The sequence below is a fragment of the Pan troglodytes genome, chromosome 22 (genome assembly GCF_028858775.2).
Source record: "Pan troglodytes isolate AG18354 chromosome 22, NHGRI_mPanTro3-v2.0_pri, whole genome shotgun sequence".
NCBI lineage: Eukaryota > Metazoa > Chordata > Mammalia > Primates > Hominidae > Pan > Pan troglodytes.
In genome coordinates, this window is record NC_072420.2 from 15,229,446 (window position 1) to 15,251,277 (window position 21,832).

General features: G+C 33.5%; 1 protein-coding gene across 6 annotated transcripts in view; it reads right to left on the reverse strand.

The window, feature by feature from the left end:
• Positions 1–21,832, reverse strand: part of LIPI (lipase I) — a 107,072-nt gene that overhangs the window by 80,410 nt on the left and 4,830 nt on the right. For 4 of the 6 annotated variants that reach the window (XM_024352366.3, XM_054675195.2, XM_054675196.2 and 1 more), the window contains one exon: positions 21,339–21,600. In XM_024352366.3, coding sequence (XP_024208134.2) covers positions 21,339–21,471 — 133 coding nt within the window. In that variant the 5' untranslated portion in view covers positions 21,472–21,600. Of the gene's footprint in view, positions 1–2,106; positions 2,158–21,338; positions 21,601–21,832 lie in introns of all 6 variants that reach the window. The other 2 variants (XM_054675193.1, XM_063803706.1) reach the window with 1 other exon arrangement.

Sequence of the window (21,832 nt, forward strand, 5' to 3'; positions counted from 1 at the left end):
GAGGGTTTCATTTCATGAGCCCTTCAACATAATTTACTGAGCAACTGCAATGTTGAAGGTAATGTATTAATTATGTAAAAAGATTTTCTGAACCAAAAGTAATGGAAAATATAAATGTGATTGGTTAAAAAATTAAGAAGAGATTTTTATCTGTACAAAATATAATAGTAATGGGTGTGAGCGAAAATAAGATTGTTAATAAAGTGCAATGGGTACTAATCAAAGTTGATACATTGATTATAAACTTTAACAAAAGTTTTACAGAGTAGTCCTTGTACAATAAGCATTAGAATAAAATATATTTAACTTGTCTGGTCATCAATACAAAACAATAAAGTAATATTTTCCCCATAAAATTTAAAATGTTTCAAAAAATTAAATAATAAATATTAATATAACATGAATGTTGAGATCATAAGTTGATACAACATTCCTTTGAAATTTTGCATGTGTGTGTTTACTGTACACATAAACTTAACAAATCTTTTTCTTAATTTTCTTTCTAGGACTTACAAACCATTTGTAATAAGTGTAAAGACTTTAATCGCTGGGTTATGTATAATGGGACAAAAATGTAAAACATCTTAAATCTCATCCTTATAGTATTTTCATCCACGTGTGCATTCTATAACTATTAACTATCTATCTATATATTGCTCTATATACTTATCTATCTACCCTAGAAAGAACTAGGGCAGAAAATAAAATAACTAAACCAGATGAATAGCAATAGTCATTGCTAGACAATGAAATGATGACTGCCTTTTGTTTTCTTTTTCACAGATTTTTGTGATTCTATTTTTTTCATAATAAGCAAATAATCCCCATAGTGGGTTTTTTTCCAGGTGATAGTATATGTTCATACTTCTTCTAGCACTTTAATTTGATAATAATATTCAGGAAATAATTTTTCAATCCATACCAAAAATTAACAAAAGTATTAATGCACTTTATGCCAGTAGTTCCACTTTAAAGAATCTATCCCAGAAAAACATAGCAAAACAAGAGGTAACGTATTATTTTAATACTGAGATAATATGCATTTCTTACAATAATTCTAGTTTTCAAGTATATACACAATATTGTCACAATTGATTAGATGAAGAGAAATAAGGAAGGCAATGAAGGAGAAGCAAGACTTGCATTCCATTCCTATGTTAACAGCTGAGAGATATTTGGAAAAATTATTTCATTTGTTGTAAATATCAGAGAATGAGGAAGAGAAATATATTGAAACACAATACAATATGAATGCATGCTACACCGTGCAAATTGTGTGGGAAATCTATACATCCACCTTCTCACCACCTGGAATTCTGACAAGAATTTAATACATATCAATACCAATCAATACATCCAAAGTGCTGGTCCACTCCAAGCTAAAGTCAATTTTACCTGGCCCTAGAATAAGTAATGAGGAATAAACCAGTAGGATCCTGGTGATAAATACAAGAGAAAGAAATCATCGCCTAATATAATCAACAAATATATCTATTATCTATTAAAAGATATAAAATATTTTTCATTAGAATGCAAGAAAAAATACATCTCAAAAACCGTAGCAGGAGTAAAAAATACAAAAATTAGCCAGACATGGTGGTGCATGTCTGTAATCCCAGCTACTCAGGAGGCTGAGGCAGGAGAATCGATTGAACCAGGGAGGCAGAGGTTGCAGTGAGCCGAGATCGTGCCACTGCCCTCCAGCCTGAGCAACAGAGCGAGATCAGTTTAAAAAAAAAAAAAAATTAAGAAAACAACAATAGGATCAGATGAAAAACAGAGTAATGAAATATTCCAATTCAGAAAAAGTAAAAATGCAACTGCAAAATTAAAATCTGCATTATAAATGCTATAACAAACATGGAAAGCTCTTCTTATAGTCAGAAATGAAGAAAGATATTAAAATTATTAAGGGAAACATAGATATAGGACAGGGTCTGCTTATTCGAATTAAAAATGATTGCTGTTCCCCTGAAGTGGGGGTGGTAATCACTTGAGGGTAAGAGAAAGTAGCAGCTACAACAACTAAGAAAATCATTGTATACAGGGATTTGCACATGGAAAAGGCTCACCATAATCTAGATAAAATCAGTTAATCAGACTCACCAAGAGACTTCCTAGAAACTGGTTTGGATTTCGATGAAAGAGAAAAATATCCTAAAAATATCAAGGCAGAAAATCCAAGTTACAAATTTCTATTTGTATGAAGGAATAAAGTTCTAATGACTTCATAATTATCTTTTTTAAAGTAAAACATGACATAGATAAAAACGTCATAAAGTGGAATGTTTTGTGGCCTAATAATTTTATACCTTTCCTAAAGTACGCCACTCATAAAAAGCGTAGTTCAGTCCCTGACATTGTCACTATTAAATAAATGTAGATTTATCAAAGACAAGATCCAGAGAAACTTTCAGTATACAAAGCTTGAAAGTGAGTATGGAATAAAATTAGATGCTGATTTTAAATTTATGAAATTGGGTAAAACATGAATGCAGTATCAAAAATCATTCTTGTACAGTATTTCCAAATTATACTAACAAGATGAGATGTAAGTTAAAAATATAGATGAAGTAAGCTTGTTGCAAAAATTCATCAACTGAGGGATTTGCAAGACTTTTTTTTGACTTTCATAAATACATAACTAGGGGTTTTAAAAAGATATTAAAAACCTTAAATGTTAACTGCTGTGCTATGTAAAATAGTACACATAAATTTCTACACACTAAAAAACATTAAGTTACAGCAAACAGCGTATATATATACAAGAAGAAGAAGTGAAAATGGAAATATATAAAGTAGAAAGAATGAAACAAAATTATGAAATTACACTAGAGAAAAGAATATATATGATATGTGAGCAGTTCTGTACCCTGCCTATTAAAAAGCAAAAAATAAAAATAAACTTTTTTTAAAAAGTAACAAGATATTTAAAGGAGGTACACAGGCAATTTTAAATAAATAGAGAACTAAGTATATTCTATACAAAATAAAAAGAAAATAGGTTGGTGTGTTATAGTGCAATAATGGCACCAATCCACCACTCCCTGAATCCATCTCATTTCTCTTGGAAATTTGAGTTACATCATAAGTGGGGTGACTTGTTCCACTCCTTGATATGGACACAAATGTAGGGCGTGCCCTAGAAAATAGAACCTTAGGAAACTTAATGCAAGCAGAGGCTTAAAATCAGCTTGTGCATGTGGGCTTGGACGTCCTAACCTCTGCTATCACCACAAAAGCATCCATAGTCTGGCCTGTTAGAAAAGGAAAGACAGGTGTAACAGTGCAAAGTCCTCCAGTGTGCTAGGTTCTAGTCACCCCAGCTGACTGACGGTCATTCAATAGCCAGACATGAATTGAACCAAGAAAAACAGTGTTACCTAACCAACTCCCATATGACTCCACAAGTGTAACAGCTGCTTAACACCAAATCCCACTGAGGGTTAAGAGTTTTATTTTATTTTTATTTTATTTTGGCATTACTGTGACATCATATAGTCGATTTCATCAGCAACATTAATATCAAGTAAAGAGAATAAAAACAAAAGTCATCAAATGGGCACGGTGGCTAACGCCTGTAATCTCACCACTTTGGGAGGCCGAGCTGGGTGGGTCACCTGAGATCAGGAGTTCGAGATAAGCCTGGACAACATGGTGAAACCTCATTTCTACTAAAAATACAAAAAATAGCTGGGTGTGGTTGTGGGCGCCTGTAATCCCAGCTACTTGGGAGGCTGAGGCAGGAGAATCACTTGAACCTGGGAGGTGGAGGCTGCAGTGACCGAGATCACACCACTGCACTCCAGCCTGGGTAACAGAGCAAGACTCTGTCTCAAAACAAACAAAAAAACAAACAACAACAACAAAAACAGTTATCAAATGACACACAAAAAAGTTAAACTAATGTATTGTCAAACTCTTAAGGAACATTAAATTGATTCAATTCTGCTAGATTTAGGAATAGAAAGAAAAATAAAATTCTAGACAACAAAAACTTACAGGAATCCCTGATGAGATTATAAGTGGACTCTTCAGCAGAAACTTTGCAGGGCAGAAGGCAATGGAAAGATATATTTTAAATGTTGAAAGAAAAACTATCAACCTAGAATTCCATATCCAACAAAATTGTCCTTTAAAAATGAGGAAGAAATTAAAACATTCCAACATTCCCACACAAGCATAAGCTGGGAATTCCTTACCTCCAGACCCACTCTACATGAAATGTTAATGCAAGTCCTTCACATTTAAAAGACAGTACACTAGACAAGTAACTAGAAGTCATACAAAAATACAAAAATATAAGTTTCTGTGGTAAAGAAAAATATATGACAAGTAAAAACAGTTTTGCTTTGTAACTTTACTTTTTATTTTCTACAGGACTTAAAAGACAAATGCATAAAAATAATTATGAATGCATGTTAATGGGTACACAATATATAATGATGTAATTTGTGTCATCGGTAAAATTAAGTAGGGGAGAGTGGAACTGTAAAGAAGTAGAGAATTTTGTTATGGTATTGGAGTTAAGTTAGTATCAATTTAAAAAAGATAATGATTTTTGGCTATTATTTGTAATCCTCAATGTAATCACAAAGAAAACATCTATAGAATATTTAAGAAAGAAAATGAGAAGATAATCAAAACACGCTGCTACAAAAAAAATCAATTAAACACAAAGAAAGGCAGTAGTGGAGGAAATGAGGGACAAAAAAGCTTTAAGACATACAGAAAACTAATAACAAAGTGGTAAAAATAAGTGCTTTGCTATCAATGATAATTTTAAATGTAGGTAGACTAAAAAACCCCCCAACTGAAAACATATTGGCAGAATGAATAAAAATCAGGACCAGACTATATGTTATCTACAAGAGACTCAGTTTAGATTTAAAGACATATAGGTTGAAACTTAAAGAATGTAAAAAGATATTCAATGCAAAATGTAACTAAAAGTGAGAAGAAATGCTGCACTAACATCAAGCAAATTAACTAAGTTAAAATCTGTTACAAGAGACAAATATATTAAAATGCTGAAACAGTAAAAATTCTTAGAAGAAAACAAGGGGGAAACATTCATACCTTGGATTTGGCATTGATTTCTTCAATGTTACAAGAACAGAACCACAGGCGACAACAAAAAAAAAAATGAGTAAATTGGACTTAATCAAAAGTAAAACTTTTATGCATCAAAGGACATTATCAACAAAGTAAAAAGGCAACCCACTGAATGTGAGAAAATATTTATTAATCATATATCTGATATGGATTAATTAATTAATATCAGAATATTATAATGAACTTCTATCACCCAACAACAAAAACACAAACAACCCAATTAAAACTGGGCAAAGACTTAAATTGACATATCAATGAAGATATCCAAAAGTTCCATAAGCTTATGAAAAGAAGCTCAATATCACTATCACTAATAATTGGGGAAACAGAAATCAAAAGTATAATGAGATGCCACTTCCTACCTATTATGATACTTGCTAAAAACACACACACACACAAATGGAAAATAACAACTGTTGGTGAGGATGTACAGAAATTGGAACCATTGTGCATTGCTGATGGGTTATAAAATGGTGTAGCTGCTGTGGAAAGTGGTATGGTGGCTCCTCAAAAATTGAAAATAAACTTACCATATTATCCAGCAATTCCACTTCTGTATATACACCCAACAGAATTGAAAACAGTAACTGGAAAATATATTTGTATACCCATGTTTATAGAAGCATTATTTACAATAGCTAAAAGGTGGAAGCCACACAAGTGTCCATCAACAGGTGAATGGATAAACAAAACCTGGTAGATATCTAGAATGGAATATTGTTCAGCTTTGAAAAGGTGAAATTGACACATACTACAATAAGAATAACTTTGCAGACATTATGTCAAGTGAAAATAAACTGGACATAAAAGGACAAATACCATATGATTCAATTTAAATGAGATACCGAGAGCAGTCAAATTTATAGAGACAGAAAGTAGGATTGTGGTTGCCCTGGGCTGAGGGAAAAGGGGAAATGAGGAGTTATATTTAATAGATACAGAGTTGATGGGTACAGAATTTGAGTTTTGAAAGATAAAAAATTCTGGCGATGGATGATGATCATGGTTGCATGACAGTGTGCATGCAGTTAATGCCACTAACCTATAAACTTAAAAATGGCTAAAATAATTTTTTCTGTGTGTTTGACACAATTGAAAGAAAACAAAACAAAACATTCAGAATCCAATTCCTGTCATTATAGATATCTCATCCCAGATTTGCCTTACTGCTGTAAACAACCAGAACAGTGGATAAAATATATGGGAAAAAAATTTAGACACTGGACAACAAAAAACACAGAATTGTGATTGCTGAAAGGGAAGCAATGTATTTGAACCCTATAAACTCATAGCTTTCTGCTTGGAGGCCATTTCCAGACTGCTGTGTAAAAAGGGCTCAATTAATCAGAGTATAGCAGTCTTGTCAAGTTGGGGAGAAACATCAGAGTCTGGGAAGTCTGAGACAACTAGAATTTGAAAGGCAAAGTGTCAGAGAGGAAGGAGTGAGGCAGAAGAAAAGCTCTGAAATCTGCCTAGGGGTCTCTTATATCTGGATGTTGCTGGATCCATACGTTGCTGGATATGATCCTTTGCATATATGGGATAGAACCACAAAGAGCTGAAAGCTGAACAATTTTCGAGGTCACATTAGACTAGGAGAGATTGAAGTTGCAACTAGGCAAAGTAGGAAGACCTTAATAAACAGCAGGATCCCTAGAATGGTCAGACTTTAGTTTAAATGGCACTAAACCAAGTCTAGAATAAAAGAGAACTTAGAGTCATCCTCCTCTCATTCTCCAAGCTCTGCTTGCTTTCATTCAGCCTCATTATCTGGCAAAGGACAGGTTATGCATATAAAATATTTAAGGAAAATGTTAACAATCTTGGCATAGGCAAAGGACTCTAAGATACGATACACAGTAAGGATGAAACAGAAAAAAGTGATAAATTGGACTTTTACATAATAATACATATCTTCTAAAAGGACACTGTTAAGAATATGAATATGCAGACTTGTGTATCTGAAAAATACTTGTATCTAGATTAACATGTATATGTATTATAATAAGAAAATTCAATGTTTCAATCGGCAAAAGAATTAAAGACATTTTACAAAAGATGGCATAATGTCTAAGAAGCTCAAGAAATAATACTCGACATCACTAGTCATCAAAACAATGTGAATTAAAACCAAAATAATATACCACTACATACCCAGGAGAATGGCTAACATTAAAAACTGACAAAACCAATGAGGATGTAAAGCAACTGAAACCCTTGTATATTGCTGGGGGAAATGACAAAATGATACAATTATTGTTAGTTTCTTAAAATGTTACATGCACTTATATGACCCCAAAAATTAACTTGTGGATGTTAATGCATGAGAAATAAAAACATGTCCTTACCACATTTACGAGTTCGTAGCATTTTTTTTTTACATGACACCAAATTGTAAAAAAAAAAAAAAAAAAAAAAAACAATCAAGAAGTATATGGGTAAATAAACTGTGGCACATCTGTGTAATTTAATACTACCCAGCAATAAAAAGAAATAAACTTTTTATGCATGCAAAAACTTTGATGAATCACAAAAGCATTATGCTGAGCAAAAGACTCCAGAAACAAAAAAGTACATATTTTAAATTTTCATGTATATGAAATTCTATAAAAGAAATATTTAATCTAGCATCATAAAGAAGGTCTGGGTTATATCGAACCAGAGGTGTGGAAGGGATTAATTGCAAAAAGCTAACTAACTTTTAAGGGTGCAGGAAATGTTTTATATCTTGATTTTATGGTTGTTATATAAGTGCACATAAGAAGTATGGTGCACCTATTTTTTCAAAACTCATTAGGCCTGGTGCAGTGGCTCACATCTGTAATCCCAGAACTCTGGGAGGCCAAGGCAGGAGAATAGCTGGAGGCTAGGAGTTCAAGACAAGCCTGAGCAAGGTAGCAAGATGATGTCTTTACAAAAAAAAAAGTAAAAATCTAGGTCTGGTAGTGCACACCTGTGGTCCTACCTACTCAGGAGGCTGAGGTAGGAGGATTGCTTGAACCCAGAAGATCAAGGCTGCAGTGAGCCATGGTAGCACCACTGCACTCCAGCCTGGGCAACAGAAGGAGAACCTATCTCAACAACAACAACAACAAATAATCAAAGTACATTTAAATGTGTGTACATTTTATTGTATTTATAGTAAACATCAATAAAATTAGTTTTAAAAAACTTATAGTAAAGGTCCAATACTTTCTCAAATAATAGAAAAAATATAAAGTTCAACAAATAATTCTTAAAACCTGGAATAACCCTAATATCAAACATAAAGATAGGACAAATACACACACACACACACACACACACATACACCAGATAAATGAGATATAAGTCATTCTAACCCATACAACAATCTAATGGCAAAATTCCCAAATCACAAAAATACAGAGCATAAGAACAAAAAATTAATTTATACTATTTTAAATATAAGTTAAAGTAGAAATATAATTTATTAAAATAACATAATGCTTTTTTATTTTATGCCAATTGGAATCATCATACTAATGATAAAACACTAGGGCATATTTCCATTAAAATTAAGAAAGTATAAAAAGTGTCTGCTATCATACTATGTATTTTTTTTAATATTCTAACTTAGCATTAAGATTTGAAAAGTAGGAAGCTAAAAATCATGATAAAATGTTGCAGGTGCTGACAGACAAAATAGCCAGTATAGAGGATAATGTAACTGACTGGCTACAGCTGAAAAAATGTCAATGGGCTAAATGCCCCAATTAAAAGACACAGAGTGGCAAACTGGATAAAGTGCCAAGACCCATTTGTATGCTGTCTTCAAAAGACCCATCTCACATGCAATGACAAACATGGGCTCAAAATAAAGGGATGGAGAAGAATCTACCAAGCAAACATAAAACAGAAAAAAGATAGGGGTTGCAATCCTAGTTTCTGACAAAACAGATTTTAAACCAACAAAGATAAAAAAAGACAAAACATTACATAATGGTAAAGGGTTCCATTCAACAAGAAAATCTAACCATCCTAAATATATATGTACCCAACACAGGAGCACCCAGATTCGTAAAGCATGCTCTTTCTCAGAGACCTTCAAAGAGACTTAGAATCCCACACAATAATAATGGGAGACTTCAACAACCCACTGACAATATGAGATACATTATTGAGACAGAAAATTAATAAAGATATTCAGGATCAGAACTCAGCACTGGGTCAAATGGACCTGATAGATATCTCCACATAAAACAATAGAATACACATTTTTTTCAAGGCCACATGGCAAATAGTCTAAAATCAGACACATAATTGAAAGTAAAACACTCCTCAGCAAAGCAAAAGAAATGAAATCATAACAAAAAGTCTCTCATACCACAGTGTAATCAAATTAGAAATTAAGACTAAGAAATTCACTCAAAATGATACAATTACATGAAATAGAATAGCCTACTCCTAAGTGAATACTGGGTAAAATTAAGGTTTCAAGAAATTACTTGAAACTAATGAGAACAAAGATGCAACATACCAGAATCTTTGGGACACAGCTAAGGCAGTGATAAGAGAGAAATTGATAGCACTAAATGACCACATCAAAAAGTTAGAAAGATCTCAAGTTAACAATCTAACATCACTACTAAAAGAACTAGGGAACCAAGAACAAACAAATTACAAACTAGCAGAGACAACAAATAACCAAAATCAGAGCTGAACTGAAGGAGACTGAGAAATGAAAAACTATTCAAGAGATCAATGAATCTAGGAGGTGGTTTTCTGCAAAAAAAAATATAATAAATAGACTGCTAGCTAGACTAATAAAGAAGAAAAGGAGGAGAGTCAAATAAACAGAATCAGCAACAAGGGTTATATTACTACTTAACCCACAGAAACACAACCACCAGAGAATATTATGGACACTTCTATGCATATCAACCAGAAAATCTAGAAGAAATTGATAAATTCCTGGACAAATACATCCTCCCAAGACAGACTCCAGGAAGAATTGGAATCCCTGAACATACCAGTGATGAGCTCTGAAATTTAGGAAGTAATAAATAGCCTACCAACCAAAAAAAAAAAAGCCTAAGAAAAGTCTGGGACCAGATGTATTCACAGCTGAATTCTACTAGATATAAAAGAAGAGCTGGTACCATTCCTACTGAAACTATTCCAGAAAAAATGAGGAGGAGGGACTCCTCCCTAAATCATTCTATGAAGCCATCATCATCCTGATACCAAAATCTGGCAGAGATTTAACAACACCACAAAAAACTTCAGGCCAATATCATTGATGAATATCAATGCAAAAATCCTCAACAAAATACTGGCAAACTGAATCCAGTAGCACATCAAAAAGCTTATCCACCATGATCAAGTAGGCTTTATCCCTGAGATGGAAAGTTGGTTCAACATACACAAATCAATAAATGTGATTCATCACATAAACAGAACTAAAGACAAAAACCACATGATTATCTCAATAGATGCAGAAAAGGCCTTCAGTAAAATTCAACATCGCTTCATGCTAAAAACTCTCAATAAACTATGTATTGAAGGAACATGCCTCAAGATAATAAGAGCCATATATGACAAACCCACGGCCAACATCATACTAAATGGGTAAAAGCTGAAAGCATTCCCCTTGAAAACCAGCCAAGACAAGGATACCCTCTCTCACCACTCCTATTCAACATAGTATTGGTCCTGACCAGGGCAATCAGGCAAGATTTGAAAGAAATAAAAGGCATCCAAATAGGGAGAGAGGAAGATGAACTACCACTGTTTGCAGACAACATGATCCTATCTCTAGAAAACCCTATAGTCTCTGCCCAAATGCCTCTTAAATTGATAAAGAAGAACTTCAGCAAAGTCTTAGGATACAAAATCAATGTGCAAAAATCACTATTATTCCTATACACCAACAAAGTCAAGCCTAGAGCCAAATCAGGAATTAACTCTCATTCACAATTGCCACAAAAAGAATAAAATACCTAGGAATACATCTAACTAACTAGGGTAGTGAAAGGTCTCTACTAGGAGAACAACAAAACACTGCCCAGATAAATCAGAGATGACACACAAAAATAATCGAAAAACATACCATGCTCATGGATAGAAAGAATCAGTATCATTAAAATGACCATACTGCCCAAAGCAATTTATAGATTCAATGTGATTCCTATTAAACTACCATTGAGATTATTCACAGAATGAGAAAAAAAAACTATTTTAAAATTCACATGGAACCAAAAAAGGGCCCAAATAGCCAAGGCAATCCTAAGTACAAAGAACAAGGCTGGAGGCATCACACTACCTGACTTCAAACTATACTACAGGGCTACAGTAACCAAAACAGCATGATCCTAGTACAAAAGCAGACACATAAACCAGTGGAACAGAGTAGAGAACCCAGACATAATGCTGCACACCTACAACTAGCTGATCTTCAACAAACCTGCCAAAAACAATGGGAAAGGATTCCCTGTTGAATAAGTGGTGCTGGGATAACTGACTAGCCATATGAAGAAGATTGAAACTGGACTCCTTCCTTACATCTTATACAAAAATTAACTGAAGAGGGATTAAAAACATAAAATGTAAAACCCAACACTACAAAAACCCTGAAAGACAACTTAGGCAATACCATTCAGAACACAGACACAGGCTAAGATTTCACGACAAAGACACCAAACGCAATTGCAACTAAAACAAAAATTAACAAGTGGGATCTAATTAAACTAAAGAGCTTCTGCACAGCAAAAGTAACTATCAACAGACTAAACAACCTACAGAATGGGAGAAAATTTTTGCAAACTATGCATCCGACAAAGGTCTAATATCCAGAATCTATAAATCTATAAGGAACTTAAACAAATTTACAAGAATAAAAACTAACAACTCCATTAAATAGTGGGCAAATGACATGAGCACATCAAGAAGCTTATCCACCATGATCAAGTGGGCTTCACCCCTGGCATGCAAGGCTGGCTCAACATACGCAAATCAATAAAAGTAATCCAGCATATAAACAGAACCAATGACAAAAACCATATGATTATCTCAATAGATGTAGAAAAGGCCTTTGACAAAATTCAACAACCCTTCATGCTAAAAACTCTCAATAAATTAGGTATTGATGGGACGTATTTCAAAATAATAAGAGCTATCTATGACAAGCCCACAGCCAATATCATAGTGAGTGGGCAAAAACTGGAAGCATTCCCTTCGAAAACTGGCACAAGACAGGGATGCCCTCTCTCACCAATCCTATTCAACATAGTGTTGGAAGTTCTGGCCAGGGCAATCAGGCTGGAGAAGGAAATACAGGGTATTCAATTAGGAAAAGAGGAAGTCAAATTGTCCCTGTTTGCAGATGACGTGATTGTATATCTAGAAAACCCCATTGTCTCAGCCCAAAATCTCCTTAAGCTGATAGGCAACTTCAGCAAAGTCTCAGGATACAAAATCAATGTGCAAAAATCACAAGCATTCTTATACACCAATAACAGACAAACAGAGAGCCAAATCATGAATGAACTCCCATTCACAATTGCTTCAAAGAGAATAAAATACCTAGGAATCCAACTTACAAGGGATGTGAAGGACCTCTTCAAGGAGAACTACAAACCACTGCTCAATGAAATAAAAGAGGATACAAACAAATGGAAGAATATTCCATGCTCATGGGTAGGAAGAATCAATATCGTGAAAATGGCCATACTGCCCAAGGTAATTTATAGATTCAATGCCATCCCCATCAAGCTACCAATGACTTTCTTCAAAGAATTCGAAAAAACTACTTTAAAGTTCATATGGAACCAAAAAAGGGCCCACATTGCCAAGTCAATCCTAAGCCAAAAGAACAAAGCTGGAGGCATCATGCTACCTGACTTCAAACTATACTACAAGGCTACAGTAACCAAAACAGCACGGTACTGGTACCAAAACAGAGATATAGATCAATGGAACAGAACAGAGCCCTCAGAAATACTGCCGCATATCTACAACCATCTGATCTTTGACAAACCTGAGAAAAACAAGCAATGGGGAAAGGATTCCCTATTTAATAAATGGTGCTGGGAAAACTGGCTAGCCATATGTAGAAAGCTGAAACTGGATCCCTTCCTCACCCCTTATACAAAAATTAATTCAAGATGGATTAAAGACTTAAATGTTAGACCTAAAACTATAAAAACCCTAGAAGAAAACCTAGGCAATACCATTCAGGACATAGGCATGGGCAAGGACCTCATGTCTAAAACACCAAAAGCAATGGCAACAAAAGCCAAAATTGACAAATGGGATATAATTAAACTAAAGAGCTTCTGCACAGCAAAAAAAAAAAACTACCATCAGAGTGGACACGCAACCTACAGAATGGGAGAAAATTTTTGCAATCTACCCATCTGACAAAGGGCTAATATCCAGAATCTACAATGAACTCAAACAAATTTACAAGAAAAAAACGAACAACCCCATCAAAAAGTGGGCGAAGGATATGAACAGACACTTCTCAAAAGAAGACATTTATGCAGCCAAAAGACACATGAAAAAATGCTCGTCATCACTGGCCATCAGAGAAATGCAAATCAAAACCACAATGAGATACTATCTCACACCAGCTAGAATGGTGATCATTAAAAAGTCAGGAAACAACAGGTGCTGGAGAGGATGTGGAGAAATAGGAACACTTTTACACTGTTGGTGGGACTGTAAACTAGTTCAACCATTGTGGAAGTCAGTGTGGCGATTCCTCAGGGATCTAGAACTAGAAATACCATTTGACCCAGCAATCCCATTACTGGGTATATACCCAAAGGATTATAAATCATGCTGCTATAAAGACACATACACACGTATGTTTATTGCAGCACTATTCACAATAGCAAAGACTTGGAACCAACCCAAATGTCCATCAATGATAGACTGGATTAAGAAAATGTGGCACATATACACCATGGAATACTATGCAGCCATAAAAAAGGATGAGTTCATGTCCTTTGTAGGGACATGGATGAAGCTGGAAACCATCATTCACAGCAAACTATCACAAGGACAAAAAACCAAACACCGCATGTTCTCACTCATAGGTGGGAATTGAACAATGAGAACACATGGACACAGGAAGGGGAACATCACACACTGGGGCCTGTTGTGGGGTGTGGGTTGGGGGGAGGGATAGCATTAGGAGATATACCTAATGTTACATGACAAGTTAATGGGTGCAGCACACCAACATGGCACATGTATACATATGTAACTAACCTGCACGTTGTGCACATGTACCCTAAAACTTAAAATATAATAAAAAAAGAAAGAAAGAAAGAAAATGTGGTACATATACACCATGGAATACTATGCAGCCTTAAAAATGAATGAGATTATAGCCTTCACAGGGACACGAATGGAGCTAAAGGCCATTATCCTTAGCAAATTAACACAGAAACAGAAAACCAAATGCCACATGTTCTCACTTCTAAGTGAGAGCTAAATGCTGAAATCACATGGACACATGGGGCAGAACAACACACACTGGGCCCTGTTTGTGGGGGTTACGGGGAGCAAGAGCATCAGGAAGAATAGCTAATGGATGCTAGGCTTAATATGTGTACTGGTATAAATAAATGTAGTGGTATTTAATTCAAAAATTTTCAGTTATATGATATAATCAATTCCTATTTTTTGAAGGATGAGTGGGTTTAAGCCGGTTTAAACTAGGTTCCTATGATTTGCAAATTAGTCTTTTTTTTAAAAAAGAGGTAGAAGGGTTTGGGAGGAGAGAGAGAAAAGAAGGAAAAGAAAACAGAAAGAAGAGGAAAAGAGAAAAGAGGAAAAAATGAAAAAAGAAATTTTTAAAAATACAGTACTGAAATACACCATGATTGAATATAAGCATTAATATCATGAAGTAAATTCTGCTCAAATTAATTTATATGTGCAGTGCAATTCTAAAATAATGTCTCAGTACGATAACTAAGGAGAGGCAGAAAGTGTATAAGAAAAATAAATGACATTTTGAAGATAATAGGACCATGATTAAAATTATGTTCACATAATAAACCAATTAAAAAGAGGCCTGTGAAACAGAACCAAAAATAGATAGACAGTTTAATGAAATAGAATGGGGACACCCATAAATATACCATTTTAACTATAATAATTATGGCAATTAAAAGCAGTCAAAGGTGATGGATTTTTAAATAAACAATGCTAGGATAATTATTTGATTCTAGTTATATTAAAGTATTCCACGTAAAAGTAAAATTATATGAACTAGAAGAATGATACAGTTAATATATATATGATCTCAGATTGAAGAATAATTTTTCAGCATAAAAACAAAGGAAGAAACCAGGAAGCCAATAGATTTCATGGCACATACATTTAAAACATCTGTACATAAAGAAACACTATAAACTAGACAAAAGACAAAAAATGAACTACGGAAGTGTTTTCAATATAAGGTAGGAAAGGAACTAATATATATATACAAAACCATAAATGAGAAAAAAGAAAAAGAATACTATAGTTGAACACCAGGTGAGGGATATAAACAGATATTTTCTAAAAATATTCAAAGAGCTCATAAATGTATTAAACATATGCTTAGTCTCCTTAAAAAATCAATAAATTTTAATTAAAATAACATTACCATATCATTTTTACCTTTATACTCATTGACTACTAACATCAATGTATATTGCAATATTTCAATACAGAATATTTAGGATTCAATTAAATACATGGAAATTAGAGGCTGGAAAAATAAATTATCGTGTATTTCTAAGATGGGGACTATGCAGCATTTAAGAAATTATGTTTCTGAAAACTAAGGATAACATCAGAAAGCACGTATTATGTAAAATGAAATACAATAAGATAATAAAAACCATACACATGAGCCATATGAATATATATTTCTGTATATATAGCCCATATTTATATAGTACTCATTTTATCCATGATATAGCATATATATAATACACTGTAAACACATGTATATATTTGTGCACATACCTTCCCCCACACATACACATCTTTATTGGGTAAGATATTAACCAACACAAATGTAGTTTGCAGTGATGCTGATTAAATTGTGTTCTCAGTTCATCTGTATTTCTCTGTGTGATTTCTATTGTCTGTATTTTAATATTTTTAGTTTTCTATATCTAAAATATTCATTTCTTAGTTTAATGAGAAAAAATAGATTTAATAGACTTCAGTTAATTAAGAATAAAAATTGCCAAAATGAATGGTATCAGCAAAAACCGAATATATCTAAAACAGAAAGATTAGTATTAATTTTTGTACCTGTTTGAAAAATTAACAAATTGAGGATCTGAGAAATAGACTAAGTAACTCTATTGTGATTCAAAATTCACTAGCAGGTACATAATATAAGATTTTATTTCCAAAGATGTAGGAAGATAATGACTCTAGCAGTAATCTCAACAGAGAGGTAAGCTGAGAAATAATACTGAAAATCTTATTAGGTTTCAAATTATAGAAGCAGCAAAAATGTTAAAAATACCAAAGACACATGGGGAAGTTATAAATAATCATTGTAGGTTGTCCAGCATTCTCTCTGAAACATATTTCCATTACAGTTACAATGCCTTCGAAATTGAGAGCAAGGAGATTAAAACAGACAGTCCAGAGGCAGGCATAGTGCCCTGGACGTGAGCAGCTGAGACTCAAGTACCTCTAGCCTCTCTCAAACATCTCTTGTGACTCTGAGCAAGTTATTTTACCTCTCATCTCTGAGTCTCAGTTTCCTCATGTTTAAATGGAAGGAGTTAAAAGAAATGGTCTCCTGTTACTGTAACATTCTTTGATTTCAAATGCTTTTTCATGCTAGGCAAGCTGCTGAGATAAGTTCATCTTGCAATTTTCAGTGTTTTCATTATTGATTTTATGGTGTATAAAGATAACTTAGTTTGTAATCAAAATGAACAAAAAACCACTAGCTTTGCTGACTCAAGAACAGAGAGCCTTAAAACTTAGCCATAAAAAGCTACAATCCTCACACATCTTAGAAAGATTTAACCCTTTTTTTCTGATAATCTAAACCCCCATTCTCATCCCAAAAATCCTACATGAAAACCTCCTTCATTCTCTTTCCTCACATCTGGAAAAAAAAATGGATTTGTTAATAATGACAATATTAACCACATGATAATAGTTTATATTCAGCTATCACTTCATGGCAAGCCCAGTGTTGTTTTATATTTCCTCTTCTTTTCTTCATTTTATATATGAAGAAAGTGAAGTTAAAAGAGATTACATGATCTCAGGCATGCAACTAGAAGCCACAGGACATTTCTGGGTGAGAACTGAAAAGCATGAGCACTATATTTTTGGCACAAGTTATTATGTAAACATTTGAGCAACATAAATAAGACCCTATCAGAAGTTCACTAGCTCTTTGTTTATTCATGTATAATAAGAAGGAAGACCCTTTTGGGCCAGCAGAATTCCAAGTACGAAACAATTGACCCACTTTATGCTACGAAGACAGTGGCTTCTATGGCCACAGAGCCAGTTAAGACACAACACTGTAGGTAAAATGTTAAAATCCCTGAATGCTAGTGGCAGAAAGCAAAATAAAAGGCAAATATAGCTTTAATTATGTAGTTGTGAAGCAATCAAAACACACATTTAGAAAGAATACAAAATTATAGCTAGATAGGAGAAATAAGTTCTAGTGTTCTACATCACCGTAGAATGACTATAGTTAACAATAATACATAGTTTCAAATAGCTAGGAGGATATTGAGTGCTCCCAACATAAAGAAATGGTAACTTTGAGATATCAATACACTAATTACTTTGATATGATCACTATGCATTATATCTATCAAAATATTACTATGTACTCTAGAAATAATAGGCACAACTATGTCAATTAATTTTTTAATGAAAAAACAAGATAGTCAGCAACTCATTTATGCAAATGTTAGGAAAGCTGCTGAAAATGAATCTGACTACACAAGCAAAATAAAGTAGGTGTCTAACAAGTCTTTATACCAGGAATTCCCAAGAATGATCTTAAAAATGGATGTAAAAAAAATGACTGGGTACATCAGAATTTTCAGAATGTAATTTCCTGGGGCCAACCCCAGAGATTCTGATTTGGTAGATATATCTGCATTTTTTTAAGTGGGTAACCCAGAGAATTCTCATATGGTAGTTCATGAACCACACACGGAGAAGTCTTACATCTGGAAATTATCTAAAAGAATTAAAGAGAAAATGAACACGGAAAAAAACACAGTGGATTATTCTAACCTAATTTATATTGCTTTCTACGTGACCAAATCAACATTTATGTTACCTTCTTTGAGCTTCACAATAGAGTGAGATAGTATTACAGCTATTAACTGCATGTAGAGGGTTAAGTGACTTGGCACAAGATGACATGCCACCAGGACATGAATCTGGGTCTTTTAGTTCCAAATTTCATTTTCTTTCACATGATCCTTGTTTAAAGAGATTTTGGTACAATAAATTAAAATTCCTTGAGGGCATCTGATTTTAGTAAGTCAAGAAAAATTAATCGTGGATCATATCAGAAAAATACTGACACAATTTAGAGAAAAATAATGATTTTGTTGAGGCACTTAGCTCAGAATCCCATGGGTTCTGGAAAGATTACTGCCCTACAAACAGGCTTCTAAGGTTCTGTAACTTCCTATACCCTTATTACTCCAAGGTGGTCTGCGTACCCGTAGGCATCACCTGAGAGCTTAGTAGAATTGCTAATCTTGGGCTTCACCTCCAGCCTATGGATAAGAATTCGCATTTTTATCACATACTACAAGTTCTGTGACTTTACAAAAATAACTTCATTTTATTCTGTTTTTCACTTTCCTCAACTGTGAAATGAGAAAGCTGAATTAATCTACCTTTAACATCTCTTCCAAAGCACACAGGAGTGGGAAACTATGTCCTGTGGTCAAGTCTGGTTGGCAAGCTAAGAATGTTTTTTACATGTTTAAATGGTTGGGAAAAAATCAAAATTATAATATTTGGTGACATGAAAGTTACAACAAATTCAAATGTGAGTTTCCATAAATAAAGTTGTATTCGTGCACATGCACATTTACTTGTTTATGCATTATCTACTGCTGCTTTCTTGCTTTGGTAACAAAGCTGAGTAGGTGCAAAAGAGACTGTTTGGCCCACAAAACCTAAAATATTTACTATCTGGTCGTTTACAAAAATATTTCCTGGCTGGCTCAGTGGCTCATGCCTGTAATCCCAGCACTTTGGGAGGCTGAGAAGGGCAGATCACTTGAGCCCAAGAGTTGGAGACCAGCCTGGGTAACATAGTGAAACGCTGTCTCTCCAAAAATTACAAAATTAGCCAGGCGTGGTGGTGTGTGCCTGCAGCCCCAGCTACCCTGCAGGCTGAAGCCAGAGGATTGCTTGAACCTAGGAGGTCGAGGCTGTAGTGAGCCATGAACTTCACACTATACTCCAGCCTGGGTGACAGAATGAGACCCTGTCCAAAGAAAAAAAGAATTTCTGACCCTTGCAATATAATAATAGCAACAACAAAAATTTCAATGTAAATGGTTACAATAAGTTGGCAACTGTACTAAGAATAAATATGCATATATGCATATAATTAGAATATATACATAGATATACTGTATATTTGTATAAAGTTTTTTGATCTATCTCTCCTCTCCCATTTTATTCTACTTACAATTTTTAAAAACACCTGACTAAACTGCTTTTCGGAATGTCGTTTCTTTATTAAAGGCACATGTAATCAATGATTTTCATGTTGACAACCATGAAACATGCCCTCCTTGAAGTATATATCAGAATCTCTAGTGGAGAAGAAAGGAGCATGTGTAATAAATAAAACACACTTGTATGAAATAAACTACTGGAAATCAACAAAATTTTTTAATCAAGTAGAGATTCAAGGAAAATGAGAGAACGCATAGAGTCTACATGGGTTAAAAATGAATTTGAGGATCAGTAAAATTTGTAATTCACTTATTTTCTATTTACTACTGTTAATATCTAAAAGTTCTACTATTGTATTTTAATCATCATTACACAAGAATTAGCAGACAGAAACATACAAAGCAATTATGTTTGAATTTTTCCAACTGAAAATTGAGGCAACTGACTAAATAAATACTAATCAAAACAATAATATCAGAAAGTCTGTCAAATAAGTTTTTAATGTAAACTATGATATTAAAATGATTATAACTGTATTAAAAATGACACATAAGATTAGGGGCCTAGACTTCAAATTTCTCTGGCTTTCAACTGAAGGTGCCACTATTATACGTTACAATAACATAAAATCCCTATCAAGAAACTTAAGAGTAATAATATAAATTATAAACTGCATATCAGTATCATTTAGATTCTATATTCAAATATAAAATTCAAACATTTCCAGAATTTATGGTCATCTCAAATAGCCAATTGAAAACATAAGAAATAATGTTAATTTCTAGTTAATTTTAAAGTTATTCAAGTATGCATTAACAAATTTCAAATAAATTTAAAACATAAAGGAAATAATCTGCTCTCATAAAACCCCTACAGAAAACTATCATCTTGAATTTTAAATTTGCCACTGTTATTACCATAAAGTAGAACTAATTGTTCTACTTATAAGTCGAACAAGTAATTCTACTTTCTCATAAAGTAGAAAATGATACTCTTAATTTTGATAAACTTTATTACTGTACACCAATAAACCAGAATAAAGTTCTACCTTATTACCATAAACCAGCTTTGTTTTTCGTCATACTGAATGAGAGCAAAAGTTGTAGTATATGGTTATTTTGTTTGTTTTGCAATCGATACTTTATCCAAGTAAGAATTTTCTTCAAAAGTAGAGCTAGTTAAACAAATAAAATTGAAACAAGATATTTAAGGCATAATTTTAAATACCAAATGAATTTCTCCATTACTGAATTTTTTTCTCGAGTATTTCTATTTATTCTCTAGTTACATCTTGTTTTAAAAAAAGGTTTTCTAGTTACTAATTATCTGGCAAGTAAATAAAATGCAAAATGTCAACTTATTAAACAAACACATGCACACACACACGTACACACACAGAAGTTTTCTTAATAGTAATGTTTGTTATAATTAGTACCAATAATCTAACATATTTTTATCCCATTATATCATAACATTCTTTATCCCAGAATACAGACCACACTATTTTATATGCAATTTTTAAAGATAAATCAAATTATTAATTAATATCTTACCAGATCTCACCCAGCACATCAAACAAAGAAAAATGTATACTCTCATTTGGAATCTGAGAAAAGCAAAAACAGCACTCAATTCACCAAAAAGGAAATTCCGTAACTCATTGAGGTTTCTCTTTGGTAGGATCATCACAGGCTGGCAGGTTCTTCTGTAAAAGTTCACTGATTTTTGCTCCTCCCTCTTGGTTGAAAAGGTGAGGTAGTTTGTTTTCTCCCACTTTAGCTTGTGGTTGTGGGAAGGATTTTTAAGTCACAGGCTCTGTAATAAGTCACAAACAAACCTTCAGCTACACAAGTTGAATTTAAGGGAATGATAAATCTAATTACATCTTTCTGTATTCCTTTTAACCTCAGGATTTCAGAAGCGGTCAGGAAAAATATGCAAATGTGATGTTAGAAAATGCTAGAAATGGAAAGAGTCAGAAAAAGTTGTGGTTTATATTCACTTTGACTACAAACTAAGATATATTTATATACCATAAATCAATAAT